General features: G+C 32.7%; 3 protein-coding genes across 7 annotated transcripts; 1 reads left to right on the top strand and 2 right to left on the bottom strand.

The window, feature by feature from the left end:
* Positions 1-1894: 1894 nt before the first annotated feature.
* On the bottom strand, positions 1895-5086 carry LOC123213908 (cytochrome P450 71D11-like). The gene is made up of 2 exons (XM_044633538.1): positions 3998-5086; positions 1895-2802 (listed from the first exon to the last, which is right to left on the bottom strand). Exons 1-2 carry the CDS (start codon positions 4898-4900, stop codon positions 2182-2184), a joined length of 1524 nt encoding a protein of 507 aa, XP_044489473.1. The 5' UTR covers positions 4901-5086; the 3' UTR covers positions 1895-2181.
* Positions 5087-12103: 7017 nt separating this feature from the next.
* LOC123227894 (50S ribosomal protein L7/L12-like) lies at positions 12104-12887 on the top strand. The gene has a single exon (XM_044653027.1). The coding sequence runs from the start codon at positions 12262-12264 to the stop codon at positions 12778-12780; it is 519 nt and encodes a 172-aa protein (XP_044508962.1). The 5' UTR covers positions 12104-12261; the 3' UTR covers positions 12781-12887.
* A 4049-nt stretch (positions 12888-16936) lies between these two features.
* On the bottom strand, positions 16937-21167 carry LOC123227864 (telomere repeat-binding factor 2-like). 5 transcript variants are annotated; one of them, XM_044652996.1, is made up of 7 exons: positions 21023-21167; positions 20317-20510; positions 19851-20107; positions 19344-19428; positions 18713-18796; positions 17750-18126; positions 16937-17108 (listed from the first exon to the last, which is right to left on the bottom strand). In XM_044652996.1, exons 2-6 carry the CDS (start codon positions 20464-20466, stop codon positions 17773-17775), a joined length of 930 nt encoding a protein of 309 aa, XP_044508931.1. In that variant the 5' UTR covers positions 20467-20510; positions 21023-21167; the 3' UTR covers positions 16937-17108; positions 17750-17772. The 5 variants fall into 5 exon arrangements, with proteins under 5 accessions (XP_044508931.1, XP_044508926.1, XP_044508938.1 ...); XM_044652991.1 differs by having other exon boundaries at positions 20317-20507; XM_044653003.1 differs by having other exon boundaries at positions 17750-18123; positions 20317-20507.
* Between the last annotated feature and the right edge of the window lie 1866 nt (positions 21168-23033).

The following is a 23033-nucleotide window of genomic DNA, read 5'->3' as shown; positions in this document are numbered from 1 at the left end:
TCCCACTCTGTTGCTCGAGCTCCCTTAAACACTCAAACTAAAATTCCTTTATCTTTTGGTACTGAAAACTAATCCGATCTTGACCAAATAAGGTGCTGAAAGTTAGTGACAATCACAGTAAATTTTGGTCCAGAATCTCATAAAAAGAATGTGAGATTAAATACTCTGAGGGTAAGCTAGGGATTGGCACATCGTAATGGTACACCTAAACAATAAACATCCAAATCAAATAAAAGCAAAAGACGTTATCAATTGTACTTAAATAAAAATTCACATACAAATGTTCACAAAATAATGTAATTGGATGCACCATGATAGTTGAATCTTGTATTATATCATATACTATGCCTTTTAAAAAATAAAATAATATTAAATTTCTAAAATAATAATAAATTATAATTGACAAGTCATCATTTTAGAAAATATTATAAATATTTCTAAAATTTTAATTTTTTTTATATACACATTTACTATATAATTATTTTCTCTTAAAAGTGTATTGATTTATATTTAGGCCTAGATGTGAGTCGAGTCAGCTCAGCTTGGTATAGCTCAGTTCGAGTTTGTTTTTAACGAAATCGAACCATAAAATGTGTCTTGTCAAGAAAACGAGCTAAACTTAAATAAGAATGAGTTTGGTTCAATTTAGCTCGTGAGCCAGCTAGTCTTGGTTTGATGAAAACGAATGACCTTCATTTGAGATGAAGACGTTTTGTCTTCGTTTGAGATGGAGATGACGGTCTCCGCCTTCAACAAAGGAGGGAAGAAGGAGGAGTGCCAATGGAGAAGGAGGGAAGACCGGTAGACGGCCGGGAAGAAATTGGTTGCTAGAGAAAATGAGAGAAAACCTGAGGGAAAAATTATCACTTTTCAAACTTTAAAATAAAATTTGGACAAGGGAATATGAGATTTTAAAATTGAGAGGGAGAAATGTGATGAAAGTTTAGTTTTTAAAATTTTTTTTGTTAAATAATAATTTTACCCTTAACTCTTATTGAGATTTTTAACAAAATTTGGCTCATGAGTGGATATTTGGGTTTTTGAAAGTTAGAGAATAAAACTTTAAAGATTTCACTGTACCTTGGGTGGAAACAAGTCTTTTAGCCTATATATAGATTATAGTTAATTAATATAATACACAATTATATAATTCTTGATAGGATTGGAGCAGCAAAATCCTTTTTGTTTCTCAACTCTAAAAACTAACAGACCCAGCAATTAGGGTTTTATCTTTTAGACCTTTCTCGTCACCCCACATGTTTGCAATCTGACAGTTTCGCCCCATCTCAAGCCATGTTATAGCTCAAGCCTGATTCACTCAACCTTTGCTAGTGAATCCTCCAATCTCTAACAGGGGTTCCTCCATGACCTCTACCCACAACCAGCGTTCATCCGATTCACTCCAACTTCACCTTCATCACGAATTATGTGACTCTTCAGTGGGTGAAAGAGACAATCGAGTAATTGATGTAGAAAAGGTTTGTAGTTGGTAAAGCCGCATCAATTAATTTTATTTAATAATTTAATTAAGAATTTTTATGTGTAAATTTACAGTTTCTAGTGGTTAAAAAGTTAATTAAAAGCAATAATAACATAAACTAACCGATAAACTACTTCAGTATTATTGTCAATTATGTGTCAAGTATCTGTCAATTAAGGTTTATATATAAAAATTATATTAAAGTGTACGTAAAGTTAAAAAGATGTGTACCTCTGAAAACATATAGTAAGCTAAAATCAAAGAGACTAGATGAAGAGAACAAATAATCTCTTCTTCATCTTATAATATTTTCTCCATCGTCTATTTGTAGTTTTCTCGTATTGAGATTTTCACATAAATACTTGTGTTTCCATATTCAATATTTGTGCATTTTCACTCTGAGTTTTCTTTGGGTTACATAACAAAGATCTGAGAGTCTTTTATTCATCGGCTGATAGGACTTGTGGTTACAAGTTATCTTTTATTCAACAGACGCAGGATTATAAGCATATAGCTTTAAATTGTGTTCTACAAATTACATGAAAACCTAGGTTTGAATCAAGAGGGATTCATAAATACATAAATACTCTGCTATATCAGCAGAATGTGATAGTAAGTTTACTCATGCCATTCGAAGTCTCAACTTTAAACTGAGATTCATCAATCCAATATCTTTCTAACGTTGTGTTCATTTTTTCTCCTTAAGAAGAAGGTGGAGGATGATAAGGAATGGGAATAATGTGCAGGTTTTCTTTTCTTCCAACTGTTAGACCAAAGGCCTCTGTCATGTCTAAATCTTCTTTCTTCATCCCACTAGGAAGTTTCCAATCAAAATGGTACAGAAACATCGCCAAAGAAAGCTCAACAGTGGCTAGACCAAATGACATTCCAGGGCATATTCTCCTACCGGCACCGAATGGTATATACTGGAAACTGGTCCCCTTGTAGTCTATTGAATGATTGAGGAACCTCTCTGGATTGAAAATTTCTGGTTCATTCCAATAGTCAGGATCTCTTCCGATTGCCCATACGTTAACAATGAGTCTGGTTTTGATGGGTATGTCAACTCCATTAATCACACATTGCTCTCTACATTCTCTAGTAATTAATGGTACTGGAGGATGTAGTCTCAGAGTCTCTTTTACTACTAGCTTCAAGAACTTCATTTCATCGATACTTGTTTCATTGATCTTGCCTTTTTTATTGAAGACTTCCCTCACCTCAGCTTGTGCCTTCTGTAGTACTCTTGTATTTTTCATCATCTCACACATTGGCCAATCTATAGTTGTAGCAGTTGTCTCACTACCAGCAGTAAAAGTTTCCTGAAAAGAGGATTTATGAACAGATCTCAGCTCAAAGAAAAATTTATATATATAAACAAAGGATTCTACATCATTATTAAACCTCAGTCACAAGTTTTTTCACCGATGTTTTTTCATACGAATCCCAAAGAAAAAAGCAAAATGCACAAGTACTCAATACAGGAACATAAATGTTTACCTAAAAACCCAGTATGAGAAAAATCATAGAAAAAAATTTCACAATAAATGAAGAAGAAATTTTTTTATTCTTTTTGTTTGGACTCTTAATCTTTAACTCACTTTATTTTATGGACACACTCTTGTCACATAGATTTTAATACAACTTTTATATACAAATTTTAGCTGACAAATGTTTGACACACATACTCATTGGTAGCGTTTCTACAACAAGTGATGCTTGCTACATCTCCTTAAAAATTCACTTTTTAAACCTCTTACAATATTCAGGTCACTAATATACAATAATTCTGAAGTCTTCAGAAGGTACCTGGCATCCTTCAGGATAAACAAGCTTAGAGTGGCAGAGCACTGTTATATCCTGGGGGAGTAGTCATGGTCGATCGAGGTACAAGGGAAATTTACTTAAAATTGTATCAGTTCTACTCTTAAAATCTACCAATTTTCCCAACTCCAACTTTGTCCCGCACGTACAATTTTCTGGTTCACTTCACTGTCTTAATTAAGCCATGCATTTATATTAATCAAGTGGCTGTTGTCATGTAGGGCTGCAATTGAACCAAGTAGTGTTTGGTTTGAGCTACCGATTGTATTTATACAAAACTTGAGTTCTCAACAGGTTCATGATTAATTTTGAGATAAAAACGATTGATTTGAGTTCAATTAAAAAAATTATAATTAAATCTTTAACTTATATATTTATCAATTATTATATATTTAAAATAGTAAATACAAAATTCTAAACTTTACAAATTTGTCAACATTATACTCAAATCGAATAATAATAAACTCAAATTAAATCGAGCCTGACTAGTGGACTCAACTGGTTGGAAACCCTTGTGCTGGAAAAGGTCCTTGTTTAAGTGTTGGGTGGTTGGGGTGGTATGGCCTACATCATTATGAATTTGTACAAGACTTTGTCTTCGTCAATGTCAGCATCAACTCGGTGATCAAATTGTGCTCACATGGAAATAACTTAATTAAGTAATGAAATTTGGTGGCGTTAAACAGTACTTACCGTGACCACTGCTTTTATGTTGTCCATAGTCAACGGAAATTCAAGATCACCATGCTGTTGAACTTTCAGAAGAACGTCAACCAGATCATCTTCGGCTTCCCCACTTTTGTCATTCAATGTTTCATTCCTCATCATGTGGTCATTTATAATTTTTTCAACTATTCTGTCAGCTTCTTGATGCAGCTTCTCTACATGGGACTTGAATCCAGTGATCCATTGGAGAAATCCAATGGAAGGAAATAAATCTGCAATATTAAATCCTGCCATCGTTTTTAAAGTGTCTTCCATCAGTGATTTGAATAGTTCTTGATCTTTGGATTTGCTGCCAAAGGCTGCCCTGGAAGTGATTGCATAAGTCAGTGTGAAAATTTTCTCCGTTAGGTTAATTGGTGATCCCGCATTTGAAACAAGCCAATGAATGAGAGCAGACACCTCTTCCTCTCTAATTGATCGGAAAGACTGGACCCTTGTCGTCCTAAAAAGCTCTACTATACAGATTTTTCGTAATTGTCTCCAGGAATCACCATACGGTGCAAAGACTATGTCACTAGAATCATAAGAGATGATATGCGTGGCCACCATCTGAGGCCTTGCTGCAAAGTTTATATCATGGGTTTTCATAACTTCTCTGGCAAACCTGGGAGATGAAACTACCACAGTGGAAACTTCCCCGAGCTGTAGGTGCATAAATGGCCCATATTTCCTGGCCAAGTCTTTTAATCTGTGATGGGGTAGAGAGCCTCCCAGCTGGTGCAAGTTTCCTATGAAAGGTAATTTCAATGGCCCTGGAAGCAAATTCAAAGTTTTTTCAACGGTTTTTGATTTCTTCCCCTTTTTCAGCATCATGAAGAGAAAGAGAAGAAAGGTTAGAAGGATTGAGAAGGTGGGAAATGCCAGCTCCATGTGAGAAGATTAATGAGTTTGTGAAAGACAGTAGAGAATGCTTCCTGGTTCTTTAAGAATCCCAGGCTCTATTGGCCACGGCAAGGATATATGTGCAATTTCTAAACAGTTGTCGGTGACGCTGACATATAGCAATGGTTCAATTTTGGGATATATATTTTTCTTGTAAAAAAGGATGTCCAGATGATAGAGATAAAATTTTCTGAAACAATGTCCCACCAATTTACATCACGAATAAATAATTGCCTTAAAGGTGAATAAAACAAGAGCACAGTTGGGGAGAAAATGACTATGCTAATAAGACCCGAACCAAAACTCTCCCTCTTGATGGGACAATGTAACAGCAGACACTCAATAAATATCAAACAATCAATGAAGCAAGTATAGTAGATTCCACAATATAACATGAAATCCTTTCTGATATAAAAAATAAAATCACAAGACATTACCAAAAACAAATCTACTATATCAACAATGAGATTGCATAGTATATCAACCTATAAATGGGTACACAACTCTTCAAAAATAGTATTAAACGCAACAAGAACATGGTTACAAAAATCAGAAAATCTTACATCAAAATACCAATTTATTATAAGATTATATCAAACATTCTTGACATCAAGCACACATCTCACCATTCAAAATCTAGCACCAGATGTGTCTAAGACATTGTCAAAGTCTGAGAGTGATACAACGGCAGATGAGAAAGAATAAGACATTTTTCTAAGATTTATCAAAACTGAACGATAACATACGATATGTCATGTTCCCGTAAAGATAACGAGTTATTTAAGAAACAAAAAATACAAAAACAAGTGTAGAAAGTAAAAGAAAAGGCAAGTGTAGATACTATGAGTGATATTGGTTTGGTTGTTTAGGCTTAAATTAAGCAGATGATATTGTTCACACTTCTTTCTCGTAGCACACTCTAAATAATGAACATCCAAATCAAATGCAAGCAAAAGAAGTTATCAATTGTACTTAAATGAAAATTCACATTCAAATGTTTGCAAAATAATGTATTGAATCTTGTATTGTATCATATAATATATCTTTTTAAAAAATAAAATAATATCAAATTAATAAAATAATAGCAAATTATAATTTACAAGTCATTGTTTTAGAAAATATCATAAATATCTATAAAATTTTAAATTTTTTCATATACATCCTTACTATATAATCATTTTCTCTAAAAAGTGTATTGATTTGTATTTAAGCCTGGATGTGAGCCGAGTCAGCTCAACTCAATATAGTTCAATTTGAGTTCGTTTTTAACAAATTTAAACTGAATTTGAACTATAAAATATGACTTGTAAAAAATAGAGCTGAATTTAAATTAGGTTGAGATTAGATTGATTTAGCTTATGAGCCAACTATTAACTTGGTTCAAACCGAGCAAAGTCATGGCTCGTACAAGCTAATTCAATTGACTAAAAAAGCAACGCGGTCTATATGCTTAAAACTCAGCAATCTTAGCTTTTGGACAAAAAAAAAAAACTCCTTTTTCTTCTCATAGCATCACTCTTTCTCCAACTTTTTTTTTTCCCTTCACTCATCTTCTCTCATACTCTTTGCATCTTTTTTTTCACCCAAACAAATCACAAAACTATTTTCACATGGTATTAGCTCTCTCTTCAGTCTCCTGTGCAGTAATTTTCTCTTTAAGCATCCATTCTAAAATTTAAATCAATCGTCATCTCTCTCCTTTGGATCTTTCTTCTCACTGTCTCTCTAGTTCGTCAGCAAAGAGTTCGCCTCAACCAGCACTAACTCTGCTTTGTGTTGTTGTCTCGGTGCAGCATATTTCATTTTTAGCAATCTTTTTATGTGTTTTTTGTGTTAAATATTTGGCTAATTTCAGCTTTCAGTTGTATTATATTTATTCAAACATGTATAGAGTTTGGAATTTATGGTGTGAAATACTCCTTGCAAAAACTAAATCGAGCCATAAACTCGAACAATAAATTCGAGCTACGAATTCAAGTTGCAAATGTTAAAGATTAATTTGAAGATCTTTAGGTGCATCTCATGTGATACACAACTTCAATGTTAACAAGACTTCATTAATGATGTTCAAAAATGTTCATAGCACAAGGTCATGTTCTTACATAATTCATGCACAAGTTCAAGTTCAATGTTAGTAGTATAAGTTCAATGTTAGGTTATTAATGGTTCATGTATAAATTCAATGTTAGTTCATGTATAAGTGGGATAATGTTGAAAATTTCCTGATGTAAGCTAATATTAATTATTTTTTTGATTTAATAAAAACATGTAATTGGATAGTCTAATGTCAGTTTATAAATAAGCTTAAGTGATCAATAAAGATAAATGCAATGCACTTAAAGTTTATTATCTGAGTAAATGGTTTAATGTAGATCTTTGGGTTACTAAACCTTTGATGAGAGGTCCCAGTAATTTCTTTTATAAATTAGCTGAATTTTTAATCCAAAACCTAATTGTTGCAGCTTTACCCATTGAAAACCGTCATAAGGGAGATTTCTAAAGCAAAAAATCAGTCATAACAAATCTTTAATTTCAACTGACTTTTAAAAGTTCTTCGGATTCAAACTACATGACATTTCAAGTATCCATATAAGCTTGAAGTTTACTCCAGTATTTTATAAAATGTACATAAATCTTGTGGTTTAGGATTGATTGGTTAATTTATACAAAGTAAGTCTTACACCGAAATTCAATAATTCAACAATGTGAAAATCCTTAGGCATACCTTTGCCTTTTTTTAAGTGGGAACATGGTTTTTCCTACTAATAAATAGAGGAAGACTCCAAGTCTTTCACCATCGTCTGTGGACCTTTGAGTTGGCAGACTTTGTAAAAAAATTATAGTAAATATCTATTTTCATTATTTTCACTACTTTCTATTCAATCATTTCAACAGTGCAAAAATCTTCAGTAACACCTGTACATATGTTATGTGGCAACATGGTAAGTCTCTAATTAGTAGAAGACTTGGAGTCTTCCACTATCATCTACGAACCTTTGATTTATTCATTTAAAGTGTTTTTTCAGAGGTCGAAGTTGGTTGGTAAGACAAATCCCTCCTTGATTGAATTATAGCAATTAATTGAATTGGACTTGAGCTATAATGATTTCCAAGGGATTGAACAATTGAAGCAAAACTTTTTTTTTTTCTCTTTTTGTTTCAATCTATTGTTTTGTTTCTATTAAGATAGCTAGATTTTTTATTATTGTCCCCAAGATTAAAAGCTTCTTTATCTTCTTTAGCAAAGCCTGAATGTGTAGAGAAGTGTTACCCCCCTTTAATTCCAATGCATATTAAGGTTACATTTAGGGTTATTGTAGCTTCTACTATAGCCACTTTTTTAAAAATCTATTACTTCGAATGAATTTAGTAAAAAAAATTCAGAAGTGTTCAATTGTACAAAAAGATTGCTACATGATCAATTTTGTTAAATGGTTTTAATCATTTCATCAACGGATATCTCATGGTGAAGGTTTAACAATAAACAAAACCTTCAACAATACAGTTAGTGTACAATCTGATTATTTCATTAACTGATATCTCATCGAGGTTAAAACACATAAATAGTGTCATCTCATATTATTTTCGATTTGGATTAGTTGACTTATGTAGCATTGACCGGATAACATTAGCTTAGGCGACAACTCAATACCACTGTAAACACAAAAACACAACTCACACAAAGAATAAGGCAAATGAAAGTTGCTAGAAAATACAAGTTGTACTAATTGAAGATTGATTGAATAAAATGTTGTTCAAGAGGTCATTATATAGGCAAAAAAAGAAACCAAATTTAAGTATGCAATGATGGCTATTCCCTTCCTAAAGCTCAGCCACCCCACCCTTGGTTGGCTGCTCAAGTTGATAAGGATAAGGATTCATGTACAAGTGACTTGGTTAGCTCCACTTGCAGGATTGGATTGGAACCTTGGCTGCTGCATCCCTCGGCATGAACTCCCTTCCTACTCTGTTGGATAATGGGTTGAACACCCCCACAATGCTATGTCGTGTTCACACTGCTGCATGCATGCGGGTTGCACTGCAACAACCCCCTGCCGCTCTTGCGCTTGTCGGCCCGTGAAACAGGGAATGACACATAGAATCACAACGGTATAGTTAAACAACAAACAATAATGCAATACAAGCAAAAGAAATTGTCAAATTTACTTAAACGAAAAACTGCTTACAAATATTCACACAATAATGCAACTATGTCCACACATATAACAAGACAGATTTGTGCACATAAAAATCAAATGTGAACATGAATGTTCATAGTTTGTCAAATACTTAACAAAAGATAAACAAGAACTATATGCTCTTGCATAATTGTCCTGAGCAGAAACAGAGTTGCTTATTGAATTGCTACTAAAATAAAAATTTGCAATTTATACAAAAGCTTGAAGTTTTCTTGGAGACATTAGTATAACAGCTTCTGCTTCAAATGACTACTCTTCAATATAAAAATCTACTCTTCGACGTTTGATAATTAAAAAAACAAAGCATGATTTCAGTAGTATTTTGGCTAGCTATTTGCATTATGAATAAGCTGTCCTATTAAAAAAAAAAAACAAAAGCAGAATCTGGCAATGAGAGGATTGGAGAACTTACGAGTCTGGGGAGCAACTTTCAATTTCTATATAATTTCTTCTACTTCTACGTCCTCTATTCAGCCTTCTCACATTTCTTGCCCGCTCTCTTTCAATCAGTCTTACAAAAAATTGAGGTTTTCCGGTTGAAAACAAAATAGTAATAGATATGTCAATTACAAATCTAAATCCGCAGCCCATCAAAGCGATTTTCCAGTCAAACCAGCTTGAAGCATTGTTTTCTTCTTTGTCTATTGTTGGTAGTGCCTTATCATTGTCACATTTGTCTAACAATGGTGATCCACACAAGCCAAAATTTCCAATGTAGGAATCATTTTGAAATGTGTCAAATTGATTTCCTTGAGGTGTACATCTTACGATATGGTTATAGGACAAGTTTAACATTGAAAGAAATGTTAGCCTTGTCAATTGCATTGGAATTTTTCCAAAGAGTTGATTGGAAGACAGGTCTAATGCTCCAAGTTGTGATAAATTTCTCAATGATGAAGTTATTTAACCATTTAATATTACGAGACAAGTTGAGCAATTTGAGTAATTATGTTGTTCAATCACCTTTGGAATTTCCCTTTCAAGCAGATTGTGAAAAGATCTATACTTATGAAGATTGATAAAATCTTTTATCTTTTCTATCTAGGTTCGACACTTTTACAATCAGCATTATTGAATAATATGAACCAAAAAGTGAGTGCATGCAATCAAATTTGACAGCATCCATGTAACCACTCATCATAGCTTCAAAATAGTTAAAAAAAAACTTGCCGGTAATATACCAGAAAATTGATTGTGAGAGAGGTCCATTACTCTTAAGTCACTGAAGAGAAATCTTGTGTTGGAATTGCCAATGGGACCATGAAATTGATTAGAGCTCAAAACAAGCACTTCAAGAAGTTGAAAATTTACTAACCAATTCAGAATGTTGTTATTAATCCTGTTATTTTCAACATCAAGGATTTTCAAATGTTATCAATTAACCAAAGACGTTGGTAATGGTCCCTCCAACTGACTGTCTATATTAAGCCTAAGAGCTGTCACACCACATTGATTGGGAAACGTCAGAGATCCTATGATGCCATGGAAGTTGTTCATTGCCAAGTTCAAAGAGTCAAGGTTTCCATTGTTGTTCACAAGACATTTTGGAATGTTTTCACTTAAGCTATAATGGGATAAGTCGAGATCATTGTTTGAAGCTGAGAAGAAAAGAAGTTAGAAGCTTGACCATGGATGGAATGTAGTCAACACTGGTAAGTAAATTGTGAGACAGATTTAGGTGATACAAGTTGGAAAATTTTCCAAGCTCCAATTGAGAAATTCGGCCAGAGATTGTGTTATTAGAAAGATCTAGATATTTCAAACTTGAAGTGCTTGAGAAAATCAGAACTTCGGTTATACTACAAGAAGATAAAGAGACATATTTAAGCTGGGGCAAGATGACGCTTTCCTATTAATGACAAAAGCACATTATATATTTACTCCTTAATGTTATGTGATTATTTTGTTATTAATAAAAAGAAATATAAAAAGTGCAATAATTTTTCAGCCAGAAGAGGCTTTCCCACCTAAGATTTGCTGGAATGATAATTTTTTACCTTTTAAGTTTTGAAAAACCAAATTCCTACTTATCATATATTCTTGTTAGTGAATTTTGTTAACTAAAAAGGCATGATATCCTTTTATATAGATTTGTCAATTTTCTCTATTTCCCCTAATATTTTTATTTTTCTTTTCTTCCTTATTTTTCTATTTCCCTTTTTTAAATTAAAAAAGTTTTGGAGTGTTTTAAAATTTTTAAAATTTTAGTACACTCTTTAATAATTTCAAAAATGACAATTACACTAATAAAAAAGCTTATGAAAATGCATCATTTTAAAGTTGATTAGGGATTTGATATTTTTATAAGTCTAAGAGATAAATTTTTAAAATTGTAAGGATGTAATGATAATTTGATATTTATATTAAGTATTAATGATAGTTTTGTAATTTTAATATAGGCCAAAGGACTTATTCCCACAAAAAGTATGATGTTTTCTCAAGTTTTTTTTCGTTAACTTTGAAAATCTCATTTACTTACTCATGTTTATTTAAATTTGTTAATTTTAAGAGTTAAATCGTTATTTTATATTTAATATTAAAAATAAACTTAAATTTTATTTTATTTTTCTCCCCTAAACTTTAAAAACTAATAATTTCTCTCGAACCAAGTTTTCAAAAATTATATTTTTCCCTTGGGATTTTCAAACTTTTAGATCTAATTTTGTTGATAACGATCGATGATCTCTAAACATCGTCTCTTCCTCTTCAATACGCCCTCTTTCCAATCATGCTTCGTCTGATGTTATGATATAGTAGATATATTATATAATATGATACATATTATTAATGCATATTGATATATTTTTTAAAAAAATAATAATATAATAAAGATGTATATAAGAAATTTTAAATTTTTGAAAGTATTTAAGATATTTTCAAAAATACTAATATATTAATTAAAATTTTTATTATTTTATTATTTAAAAATTATATTATATGATATAATATAATATTTAATATATAATATAAAAAATTAAATTTTGGACTCACGATATGATGCTATCCGCCATAATTTCCGCTATATCTCTAAACCCTAACGATGGAATCCCCTACCTGTACCATTGGGTTTTCACTCTCCTTTGTGTTTAAATCAAAGTAGACGAAAACAAAGAACAAGCCCACTACTAGAAGCTCTCCCCTACCTCAAAAATGACCTCTGTAACCACGAAAATTCCCTACAAATCTCTCACCAGATTAATCACCACTCTAAAACCGACACCACCAATCGCCTTTTGCTGTTCTTTATCAACGGCCGCCGAAACCCGGACTCAAAAGCTGGAACGCATCGCCGACGAACTTCTCGACCTTACAAAGCTCGAACGATATGACTATTCTATCTTGTTCCGTCACAAAATGGGTCTCAACCGATATGGCCCAGCTCTTTCCGGGCCTACCTCGCCCGGAGCGGCAGCCACCGGATCCACCTCAGCGGAGGCCAAAGCTGCCGTGGAGAAGACGGTGTTTGATGTGAAACTTGAGAAGTTCGACGCCTCTGCTAAAATCAAGATTATAAAAGAAGTGAGAACTTTCACAGATTTGGGTTTAAAAGAAGCTAAAGATCTTGTGGAGAAAGTGCCTATTGTTGTAAAAAAAGGAGTCACCAAAGAAGAGGCTGATTCCATTGTTCAGAAGCTTAAAGAGCTAGGTGCTACTGTGGTGTTGGAATGAATTGTTTATTTTTTGTTCAATGCGATTTATTATTTTGATGTATAATAATGATTGATCATTTTAATGATACCGAGAAAAAAAAATGAAAAATTACTTCTCTTTGGAAATGGATGATTGTTATTGACGTTTGTTAGTTTAGAGTGGTAACTGATTTGGTGTTTAGTTATGTGCTTTTCCGGTCGTGTATAGACAAATTATAACTTTGGGAGGAATTTTTAGTCTGAGTTTTGCTGTTTGGGTTACTTATGTTACATCGGCGGCTAAATTTGGGTTAATTTGTGATTAATGTGCTCCCTAATCAACTTTTGAAGGAAATTCTTTTAGTGAGAAATGAACTCTTCAGGAAGAGATAGTGGCTTCTTTTATTATACAACTTGAGTAGTAATTGTTTGGCATATATAATTATTGTTCAGGTTATTTTTTTTTGGTTGATATCTCTGTTTCTGGACAATGTGATCTCTAATTACCTTGGAACATGGTTTTGGTCAAGGGTTGTTTTGAATTCTGGGCTAATATTAGGTATTTCACAGAGTACTGGAATTTGGCGCCTTGATTGTGTTCTTTAACCGCATTGATGTTATATACTTTGTAATTGTGATAATGTTAAATACCTTGTCCTTGGTAATGAGAAGGGGGCTGATAACTTTAAGAATGTAAAAGCCTTGCTGTTTATAGTGGCATCAAAGTTTGAGTTTTTATCCAGGAATAATATTAATTCTTCATTGAGGATGTCATAGCTTAAGTTTTCATTGGTTTTACAATCTAGAATTAGAAGATTGCACGTGGCTGATGTTAAATACGTACACTTGTGAAGAATAAGAGAAATGAGTTTGTAAGATAAATCTGTTTCCTTTTCGCTTTTTGAAGCTTATGTTAGATTTACTGGATTTTTCATGAGAATAAAATCTCGGTAGTCTGACTGTATTCAATAAATTTCTAAAGAGATTAATGCTATGTTGCCTGAGTTGCTTGAGTTTGTGTTTTTAGTTTCAGTTGCATGCTGAATGTGTTATTTTAAATACTGAAGAAAGATGTGTAATATAAATGCTTCAGCTTATTCAGTGTACTGGTAGGCTTTTTAGTTACCATCATGTACAAGTTGAACGATGTAGTGCTTTTCCCTCTGGGTAGAATGGAAGGCTTAGCAATAGAAGGGTATGTTCTTGCTTACTGCTGTTTACCCTACAGTGGTAGGGAAAGACCTCTTGGCATTGGCTTTACCAAGTTCCTACTTTTTTTTTCAAGCTAATTTTTCTTGTAGGTGCCGCAGTCTGTTACTGCATTTTGTATGTTTTTAACATAGAATCCAAAGGAACATGATTTGTAGTAAGCCATACTGGGTTTGTTGGTGAGTAGAAATATTTTTGAAACTTTCAGGCGGGCAGTTCGTTGTTGTTTTCACCGGCCTATGTATGTTGTGAGGCTTCAACATGTAAGTTTATGGAACAACAATTTATTGGGTCCAATTCCGGATAACCTTGGAAACTGCACAAAACAGATGCACTTGAGTATGGCAAATAATCTCCTAACTAGCAACATACCAAGAAGTTTTGGAAGATTAATGAAGCTTCAAATATTAAAATTATGGAAGAATTTAACTGATATTCCAAAATTATGGAATATTAAAATTTTGGAAAACTGATGAATCTTCTAACTGATATTGCAAAATGCACAAAGCCAACACAATTAGATTTCTCAATCAATAATTTAATTGGCAGTATACCAAGAAGTTTCGGGAAACTTGTGAAAGCTTCAACAATTATGATTGTGGAACAATAATTTAGAGGACGCAATTCCAAATGATATTAGAAACTGCATAGAGCTGACACACTCGGATCTCTTATCCAATCTTCTAACTAGTAGTATATCAAGAAGTTTTGAAAAACTTTTGAAGCTTCAAGAATTAAGCTTACTTAACTTTCAATCTGTTGTCAGGTGTATTACCTTTTGAACTTGCAAACTGCACAAAGCTCACCCACCTGTTTTTTGGCAACAAGAACTTTTCCGGTGAACTCCCTGCTGATCCATTGGCAATCTAACAAGCTTCAGCCTTGTATTTACTGTCAAGCGAAATAATCTAACGGAGGATACTAAAAATTGTTTGACCCATTATATTGTGTATTCCATCTAAGATTAATATAGTTTATGTAATTTGCAAGTTTCATGTGATTGAAAGGTTATTAAGATATTGAATATGCATTTAAATTTCTTGGTCTTTTAGTATATATGCTATCTGATCACATATAAAATTAATCAAGGGATTGTAAATAACAGCACGGTGGTTCATTACAATTTATTTTATGAATTTAATTACATAATTACTGAGACAGTTCAAGACAGCAACATACCAAGAACTTTTGGAAAACTTCTGAAGCTTCAACTCCTTTACTTAAACTTCAATCATTGTCAGGTATAATACCTGTTCAAATTGCAAATGTCACGGAGCTGACCCATCTGTTCTTTGGAAACAATAAATTTTCGGATCTATAAAGCTTTGATCCTGTGCTAACTGTCGCGCACAATAAGCTTTATTCGGTGTCAACAACTTCTGAGTTTTGAAATCTGTTTTACAGTAATCTCTTTGGCCCCATTTGTTAGGCTGTGTATCCAAAATATGATGATATTATTGCAAACTCATTGTTATTACAGGAAAAACATTAGTTATTGTCAGTAGGGATGTGGATTAACAGGATAAACATGCTTGATGGTACAGTTAGAACCTTAAGGCATGTTAAACATAATGTCAGAAATGAAAGAGAATTTGGTATTTTAAAGGTTTCAAGTTTAAGTTATGACAGTGATGAAAGGAAAGCCAATTGAGAACAATTTGTGCTGACTTATATAAGACTTATACATGGAATGTCCTCATTGGTATGAGAATTAGGTTGAACTATGTTATTCATGTTATCACAATTTACTGAAAATGAGAGAGAACAACTTACTTAAGGAGTTGCTTTTGATGTATTGTTGCTTGTTGAACCACCACACTGATGTAGATTGGAATAATTGCAGATTATTAGGAATTGAGTGGTCAGTGATGTATTGCATATGTTGGTCTTGGCTTGAGAGGAGTGACTCATGATTTAGTTGTAAGTGAAGTCATGCTCATCAAACACAACATCTCTTGCAATAAATACTCTACCAGTTTTGTGCAAGCATAGGAAACCTTTATGACTAGAACTATAACCAATGATTGCTAGAGTGATAATCTAACTTATGTTTTTTGTATGCTCTTAAGGATAATATGCACATCCAAAGCACCTAATAAAGCTATAATCTGGTTTAGATTGAGTGAGTTTTTCCAGTGGTGAGATATTTTCAATTATTCGTGAGGGCATCCTATTTATAAGGCATACCGATGTGTGAAAAGCTTTCCACAATACCCAAGAGGCATATATGCTTGAGCAGTACAGTTAGAATAGTCTCAACAAGATTTCTATGCTTTCTCTCAATTTTTCCATTTTGGTGGAGTGTGTGTGGGGACATGAAAATCTATGTGCCATCACGTTTTGCTTTAAGTAATTAAAGAAAGCAACAAATTCACCCCTCTATTAGTTTGTAAAGCCTTGATAAATCTCTCAAATTGTATTTTAACTAAGCTTCTGAGTTGTTTAAAGGTTTCTAATGTTTGTGACTTTAAAGTAATAGGGTTGATCCAAGCATAGCTAGAATAATCATCTAGGAGATTTAAGTGGTATCTAGCTCTACTTGCAGCTAATATGGGTGCTGGTCCCCAGAGTTCTACATGAACTAATTCAAAAGATTGTTTGGTTTTGCTTTGTGTGTCTGGCATGATCTATCTTACGCATTTTCCTAACTAAAAGGCCTTACAAAAACTTGGCTCCAACATGCATTTTTCCTATTCAGTACTCCCCACTTAAAATCAACAAACAACTTAGACAAGGGGCTTCTGGCATGTAGTTCAAAGAGTAACCGCATAGTTTCCTTTCCCTTTATCCTGTGAACCCCATCCGCATATGGAGCAACAACGGATTAACAGTTATCAAAATAGTTGCCTTAAACACAGCACTAACTAATTTTTCAGCAATATTGCCATTAAATATGCTAGCTAAATATATGCAGTTGTTCCTTTTTTTTTGTTTTTTTTGGGTTTTAACTCATCATAAAAAAACAAGGGTTAGATTATATATCTAGATTGGCACCAGATGTTTGATTTCTATTTCTTTCCCGTCGGTAATTCAAATTCTAGATTTACAAGCCTAACCTTATACATAACATAGGTATAGATGTTGATCCCAATGATGTTTTAAGTAGGCGATGAGTTGCACACTGATCTTGTCTACCAATCCATTCACGTATCAAGTCATCTGCACAAGTTTGAAAGAGGTCAATTAGATTGACAACTGTTAAAGCCACAAATTGATACTAATATTCAGGAACCCACAACATTGCATGTTACATCAAAGCTTAACTATCTTAAACTATGAATGTTTGGGAATAGAATATCTAAAATTGCACACTCCTTTCAAAAATAACAGATATAAGGGTGTTAGAATTGACCAACTGATACATGTTATCTTTCTTGGCTCTAGTTTTGAAACTCAAATGTGCAAGAGAAGGATCGTTTAAAGAGGGATTTTCCAATATATATAGATGCCAAACTTTGAAGTTTACAGGTTAAAAGTGGAAATATTGAGATAAGTGTAGATATGTAACAGTTTTACCTCCAGAATCAGTACCAATGATGGAGAAAGAGGGGTTCACAGAGATGATGAAAGTGAATAACAAATTCTATGGCTAAAACCCAAAGATTTTGAAAAGATTCATTAACACATGCAAAATTGTATGCCAACGTAAAGCTTGAACTAATGAGAGACTCTGCCCAAGTAGACAACAAGGCCCCTCAAGGCACTCACTACATCAATTATCTGTAAGTCCAATCAGCATCTTCCCAAGATGACTTGCATACAATTATTATATATAAATAGTTTTTGATTGAGGCACTTACACAACAGCAGCAGGTGAAGGACTTCACCGGGCACAAAGCGTCCTACATTTCAGTGCCTTCATTGCTGCTTTTGCAAAAACTTGAGCTGCTTCTGCTTCAGCTTCCGCTTTCTCTGCCTCTCTAGCAGCCTCTTCAGCATCTGCAATTGCAACTTCAGCCTCTGCTATAGCCTGTGCAGCAGCCGCTGCAGCCTCCTGTGCTGTCATGCCTCTCATCCTTGATAGATCAGCCTCAACCTGGGACTTGGTAAGAATGGTGATGTCTTTTTTATGTGGCTTCAGTGAAACTTTTTGCCTTCCCTCCAGCAGTAACTTGGGAGGCCTTTTTGAAACAGAATCAGTTGCACTGGGGGCAATGCTGTACTTATGTTTTACCTGTTAAATAAAGATCATTAAAATCAGATAATCCCTAATTACAATTATTGCATACAGTTTTCTTTTCAGAATATATCTCCCCATTTTATGATCTAAAGCTGATATGTATTTTTACCTTCTGCTGTAACCGTATGCATTCAAATTGGAACAACAAAATCTAAATCTTATCAAATCCATAAGAAAGGTAAAAATGAAGCTTTCTGGGTGATCTACATTTCTTTCACTGCTATGCTTCTTTTACACTCAGTATTATCTGTTTTAATTACATCACCAAGATATTTGAAGGCATTTTCTGCATGCAGTTCCTGAGTTATCTGTCATTATGGACTCATGGTTGGGAAAAACATCAGGCTAAGTAATTCACTCATACATCATAGACCTTCCAAGATACCTTGGAAAAAATAGATATCAACTATAATTTCATCAGCTTGAAGTCTATGGATGTCACAATCAATGAATGGGCATATATATCAATTTTCACCTAATTTTGGCTGAGTAATTATCTTGATTGGTTAATGTGAATTATAATGACAATCAATGTGCATCATGGGCTTATCAGTTTTCATCTAGTACATGGCCAGGAGACTACCTTCATCAATGAGCCATTTGCTGTCATAAGCTTTAGATTTGTTGCCAATAGCTTTCTCAGGTTTTCAGGTGCACAGTATTGCTTCTACAAATGAAATTTAACAATGTCAAAATCAGATCAATATATTCAAAAATATAAATTTGTACTTGTAATCAAATATTGAAAATGTTCCTCCATTTCCTTGCATACTACTTCTAAATTGATCATCAAATGAGTAATATTCTGACAACTCTGACAAATCAACAAAATTGCATGAAATTTGATGATAACTTGATTAATGCTTCCAAAGCAATACCAGAATTTACAGTCTTGGCCAGTTGGAAATAGTAACATGATAACTAATCAAGATCCTTTATATATATATATGAAAGAATTGCTGACAAAAAAGAAAAATTCAATCATACAATAGTTCTGAGCAGGGGAATCTTTCACAATATCTCTTTTTTCTGGATAAGTAACCAATTTAAGAAAAGAAATAGTGGAGTGGAGGAGATCTTTTCAAGAAGCAAATTGAAGAGAATATCTTCATGATTATAAGCATTATAAACACTAAAATTGTCCTGCACTTTAATTAGTTAAGTATTTGTCTACAAACATAAACAGTTGCAGAATTCATGCACAGGTTGATTACCTCTATGTAATTAGCAATTGAAGCTCTGTCAGAACCATTTGGCTCATTCAATTTGGCAATTGCCTCTAATACAAGTTTGTCCAACCTACAATAAACAGACAAGTTGACAACAGAGTAAGTGAATAATCATATACTATACAACAGCAGGACAGCTTGACTCATAGTGCAAAACTTCCATGGTCTACAAAACTGAAAACATCCACTATAAATAATGAGATACTTGCCATTTTTCCAGATCATTTCTTAACAATATTATACAGAATATAATATAGTTCAAATCATCTAACTTTTCAGGGAATTATTCTAGGTCAATGATCAATTATATAGGGTGCTCAGTAGTGCATGCACTTCATAAAATAAGTTGGAGCATTGAAACTAATACGATTGGTTGTTAAGAGTAAAATGATCATTCACTTTCATACTTCTCTAAGATTGAACCCCAGCTTAAGAAGAATAACTTCTGAACAAAAGCAACAGCAATTTTATATCTTGGTAAAGGATGTCAACCTTGCAACTGCTTCTCTCGAACCAGAGGATCGCAATTGTCCTCCTGATACAGCTAGAGGCTTAGCATCAAGAACTTCTTCATGATTCTGAGGTAGAGTGCTCAAAGCCATGGGATTATTATCAAGTTCAGGCATCAACTTAGGGGTCAGCAGAGTCTGACCATTGTGTTTAGGGGTCAGTGAAGTCTTTTTAAGTGCAAGCTTAGCCTTCTTCCTAGATCCCCATATTGCTGTGACATTTATATTTCTCCACTTATCCTATCCACGGTAAACATTACACAAGTTAGTACACCACAATGCATCATAGAACATTTAGTATCAGATTAAGTAAAGAGCCCTGTTTGAATGCATAATGATGCCATAAACAAAATGCTACTAAACGAGAAATAACAACCGTCTAACCTAGAAAGAAAAAACACAGTTCCTTTCTCTAAAACTGAATAATATCTCCAAAGATTATTGCATACCTTGAGATCTACATTTGAACGTGACTGCAAAACGACACCAAACTCAGGATCTGAAAGTATGGTTCGCCATTTGCCAGTCCCATGCTTAAGCACTCCAGCTTTAAGGGCTGATTCTTCTTCTGCGGTCCACTTCTGCTTTGGCGCACCCATCCGTTCCCTCCCACCTAAACAACTGAATTCTTCCAACAGTCCTACTTACAGATGAACAAATACTTCATAGAGTTAACACCCCAAATATACTAACTGAAAGTAATCAACACAGTAAGAGCTTAAATCAATAACCCAGCTTTCAATATACATAAAGCCTTTTAAATTGTTTTGCAAGAAGGGAAATGTTTACACGTACATCCACTCAACTTCCATAGATAAAAAGGGCACAAATTCGTTATTTTACAGAGTCCAGAGCCAAGAATTGAGGGCATAACACCGTAACAAGCATAACAAGATATTTTTCAGCAAAAGTTTGTAATAATGAGTAAAATAAGCTTAATAAGACAAAGAACCACGAAATCCACTAATCTACAAAAATCAGTGCAAAATCATCTGAAAAAATAAATTCCTGTCTGATATGGAAGAATGTGAGTTCTTCAGCAGCCAGACTGACATGTAAAGGAGCAAAAATTTATCTCTAAAACAATGAAACTCGTCCATTTACATTGATAAAACTGATTCTAACAAAATTAACGAAATCAAATAAAGATCATACCAGAACTAACTCAATCGCAAATCAACGAATGACTACTGATGAACGAGATCGACGATGAGCTTGTATACGATGACGGGAGTCAGATTTCACGGGGCTCAAATTTCTATTGTCCGTCAATTTTTTCAGTACAGAGTACAGACAGGCCAAGAATGAAAGAAGGAAAGTACTGTTTTTGTTTTTCATTTTTGGAAATTATTTTGCTACCCTAATGTTTTCATAATTTTAAAATTACCCTATCCTTTTTAAAATTAAATTAGGAAATAAGTTCCCCGAATCCCTGTATTATGATTAAACAATAATTTACACGAAATTTTTTTTTTTTTGAATAAATTCTTTAACCACTTACGATAGGTCGTAAATAAATAAAAATTATTTTAGTAATTTATTTTTTATTTTTTATTTTATTTTATTTTAAAATAATAAAATATTTTAATAATCTTTAATTATTAATGGTGACAAGGCAATTTTATTTTTAGTATTATCTCCACCTTAAGGGTATATTTAATTTAAGTAATATTTTATTACTAAAAATAAAATATTACTGATAAGATAGAGTATCTAACTATAAATTATTATCATATTTAATAAATTTTTATATATATAAATAATTACTATGTTTGATTAGACGTAATAAAATAATATTAAGATATTATTTTATTTAAATATTCTTGGGTATAGTTATTATAAAATAATTTTCATATTACTTATTATATTAATTAAAAATGATTATATTTTTGTCTTAAAAAATTAATGAGTAAGGATATAATTATAATAAATTCAAGATTATATTGGTAATTTTTTAATATCTAAATTAAAGTTAATAATAAGGTTACCTCTTATATTATCCACTACATCATCATTGATAATAGAATATTACTATAATTTTTTTATTACTTGCAAACTAAATAAAGTAATCTCAGTAATAAAAAATATATTACTTGTTGCATTACGGGAAGAGTTTCGAGGGATGAATGTTGAACTGGGGGATATCAAGAGTGACTTGGTGTTGTGTAAGATGGTAGTAACATAGGGGGCAGCTGCCGCCACAGCATCATCATCCAAACCCGCCAAAACTGACGTGCCACGACCAAAGGCATACAGGGGTGCGCGTTGTGCCAAGGAAATTGATAATTTTTTGTGGTGTGTTGAACAGGATTTCCGTGCTACAGGTATTGAGGGTGATACCAATATGATTGATCATGTCATATTGTATTTGGAGGATACCGCTATGGTTTGGTGGCGCAGGCAGCATGCAAAAATCGATAATCTTTATGTACCATGAACCAAACCTCCTAAATATTAAAATATTATCAAGATAATTTTAATTTTATTAAATTATATACTTATTTATTATTTTTTTATAACAAAAATAATCTTATTTTCAATTAATATAACAAGTAACATTAAAATATATTAGAATAATTATATACAAAAGCACTTAAATAAAATAATATATTAATATTCTTTTATTATCTCTAACCAAATATAATAGTTATTTATATTTACCCATTTTTTATCAAATATGATAATAATTTATACTTAATAATTTTTCAAATGATCTATCTTTAAGATAATTTTTAAATTTCGGTAATAAAATACTACCCAAACCAAATCCACCTAAGGTTTGGCCTTAAAATTTTTTTTAACCCCATGAACAATGATTAAAAGATATTTTTATCAATTTCTTAAAATATATATTATATTGTCAATATTACTTACACCTTTTAGATATATAAATTACAAAATTAATTTCCTTCAATAATTTAAAAAGTAATCACTTAGGGTTTTTAAACTTGTCCCTAATTAAAAATCAAAACTCTAATTTACATAATTTTAAGTAGTTAAATTAGTTTTTTAAACTAAAATCTAGATTAGATCATATCAGGGATGGTATGGTTCAGGTCAATTTACACTATCTCAAGTGCACATAACAAATGTCATTGATGATTTCTTATGTTTAATTTTGATAATTATTATGCTTTTAATAATAAAATTTAATCTAAAAACATAG

The sequence above is a fragment of the Mangifera indica genome, chromosome 1 (genome assembly GCF_011075055.1).
Source record: "Mangifera indica cultivar Alphonso chromosome 1, CATAS_Mindica_2.1, whole genome shotgun sequence".
Taxonomy (NCBI): Eukaryota; Viridiplantae; Streptophyta; class Magnoliopsida; order Sapindales; family Anacardiaceae; genus Mangifera; species Mangifera indica.
This window is presented reverse-complemented; position numbering and strand designations above follow the sequence as displayed.

What these genes read in the sequence shown, in the direction of transcription:
- LOC123213908 (XM_044633538.1), bottom strand. Translation starts at nt 4,900, where the DNA reads ATGGAGCTGGCATTTCCCACCTTCTCAATCCTTCTAACCTTTCTTCTC. An exon ending in ACATAAAAGCAGTGGTCACG is followed by an intron (nt 2,803 to 3,997) that starts GTAAGTACTGTT and finishes TCCTCTTTTCAG; the next exon opens with GAAACTTTTACTGCTGGTAG.
- LOC123227894 (XM_044653027.1), top strand. Translation starts at nt 12,262, where the DNA reads ATGACCTCTGTAACCACGAAAATTCCCTACAAATCTCTCACCAGATTA.
- LOC123227864 (XM_044652996.1), bottom strand. Translation starts at nt 20,466, where the DNA reads ATGGGTGCGCCAAAGCAGAAGTGGACCGCAGAAGAAGAATCAGCCCTT. An exon ending in TCGAGAGAAGCAGTTGCAAG is followed by an intron (nt 19,429 to 19,850) that starts GTTGACATCCTT and finishes TGTTTATTGTAG; the next exon opens with GTTGGACAAACTTGTATTAG. An exon ending in CAAATGGCTCATTGATGAAG is followed by an intron (nt 18,127 to 18,712) that starts GTAGTCTCCTGG and finishes ATCTTTATTTAA; the next exon opens with CAGGTAAAACATAAGTACAG.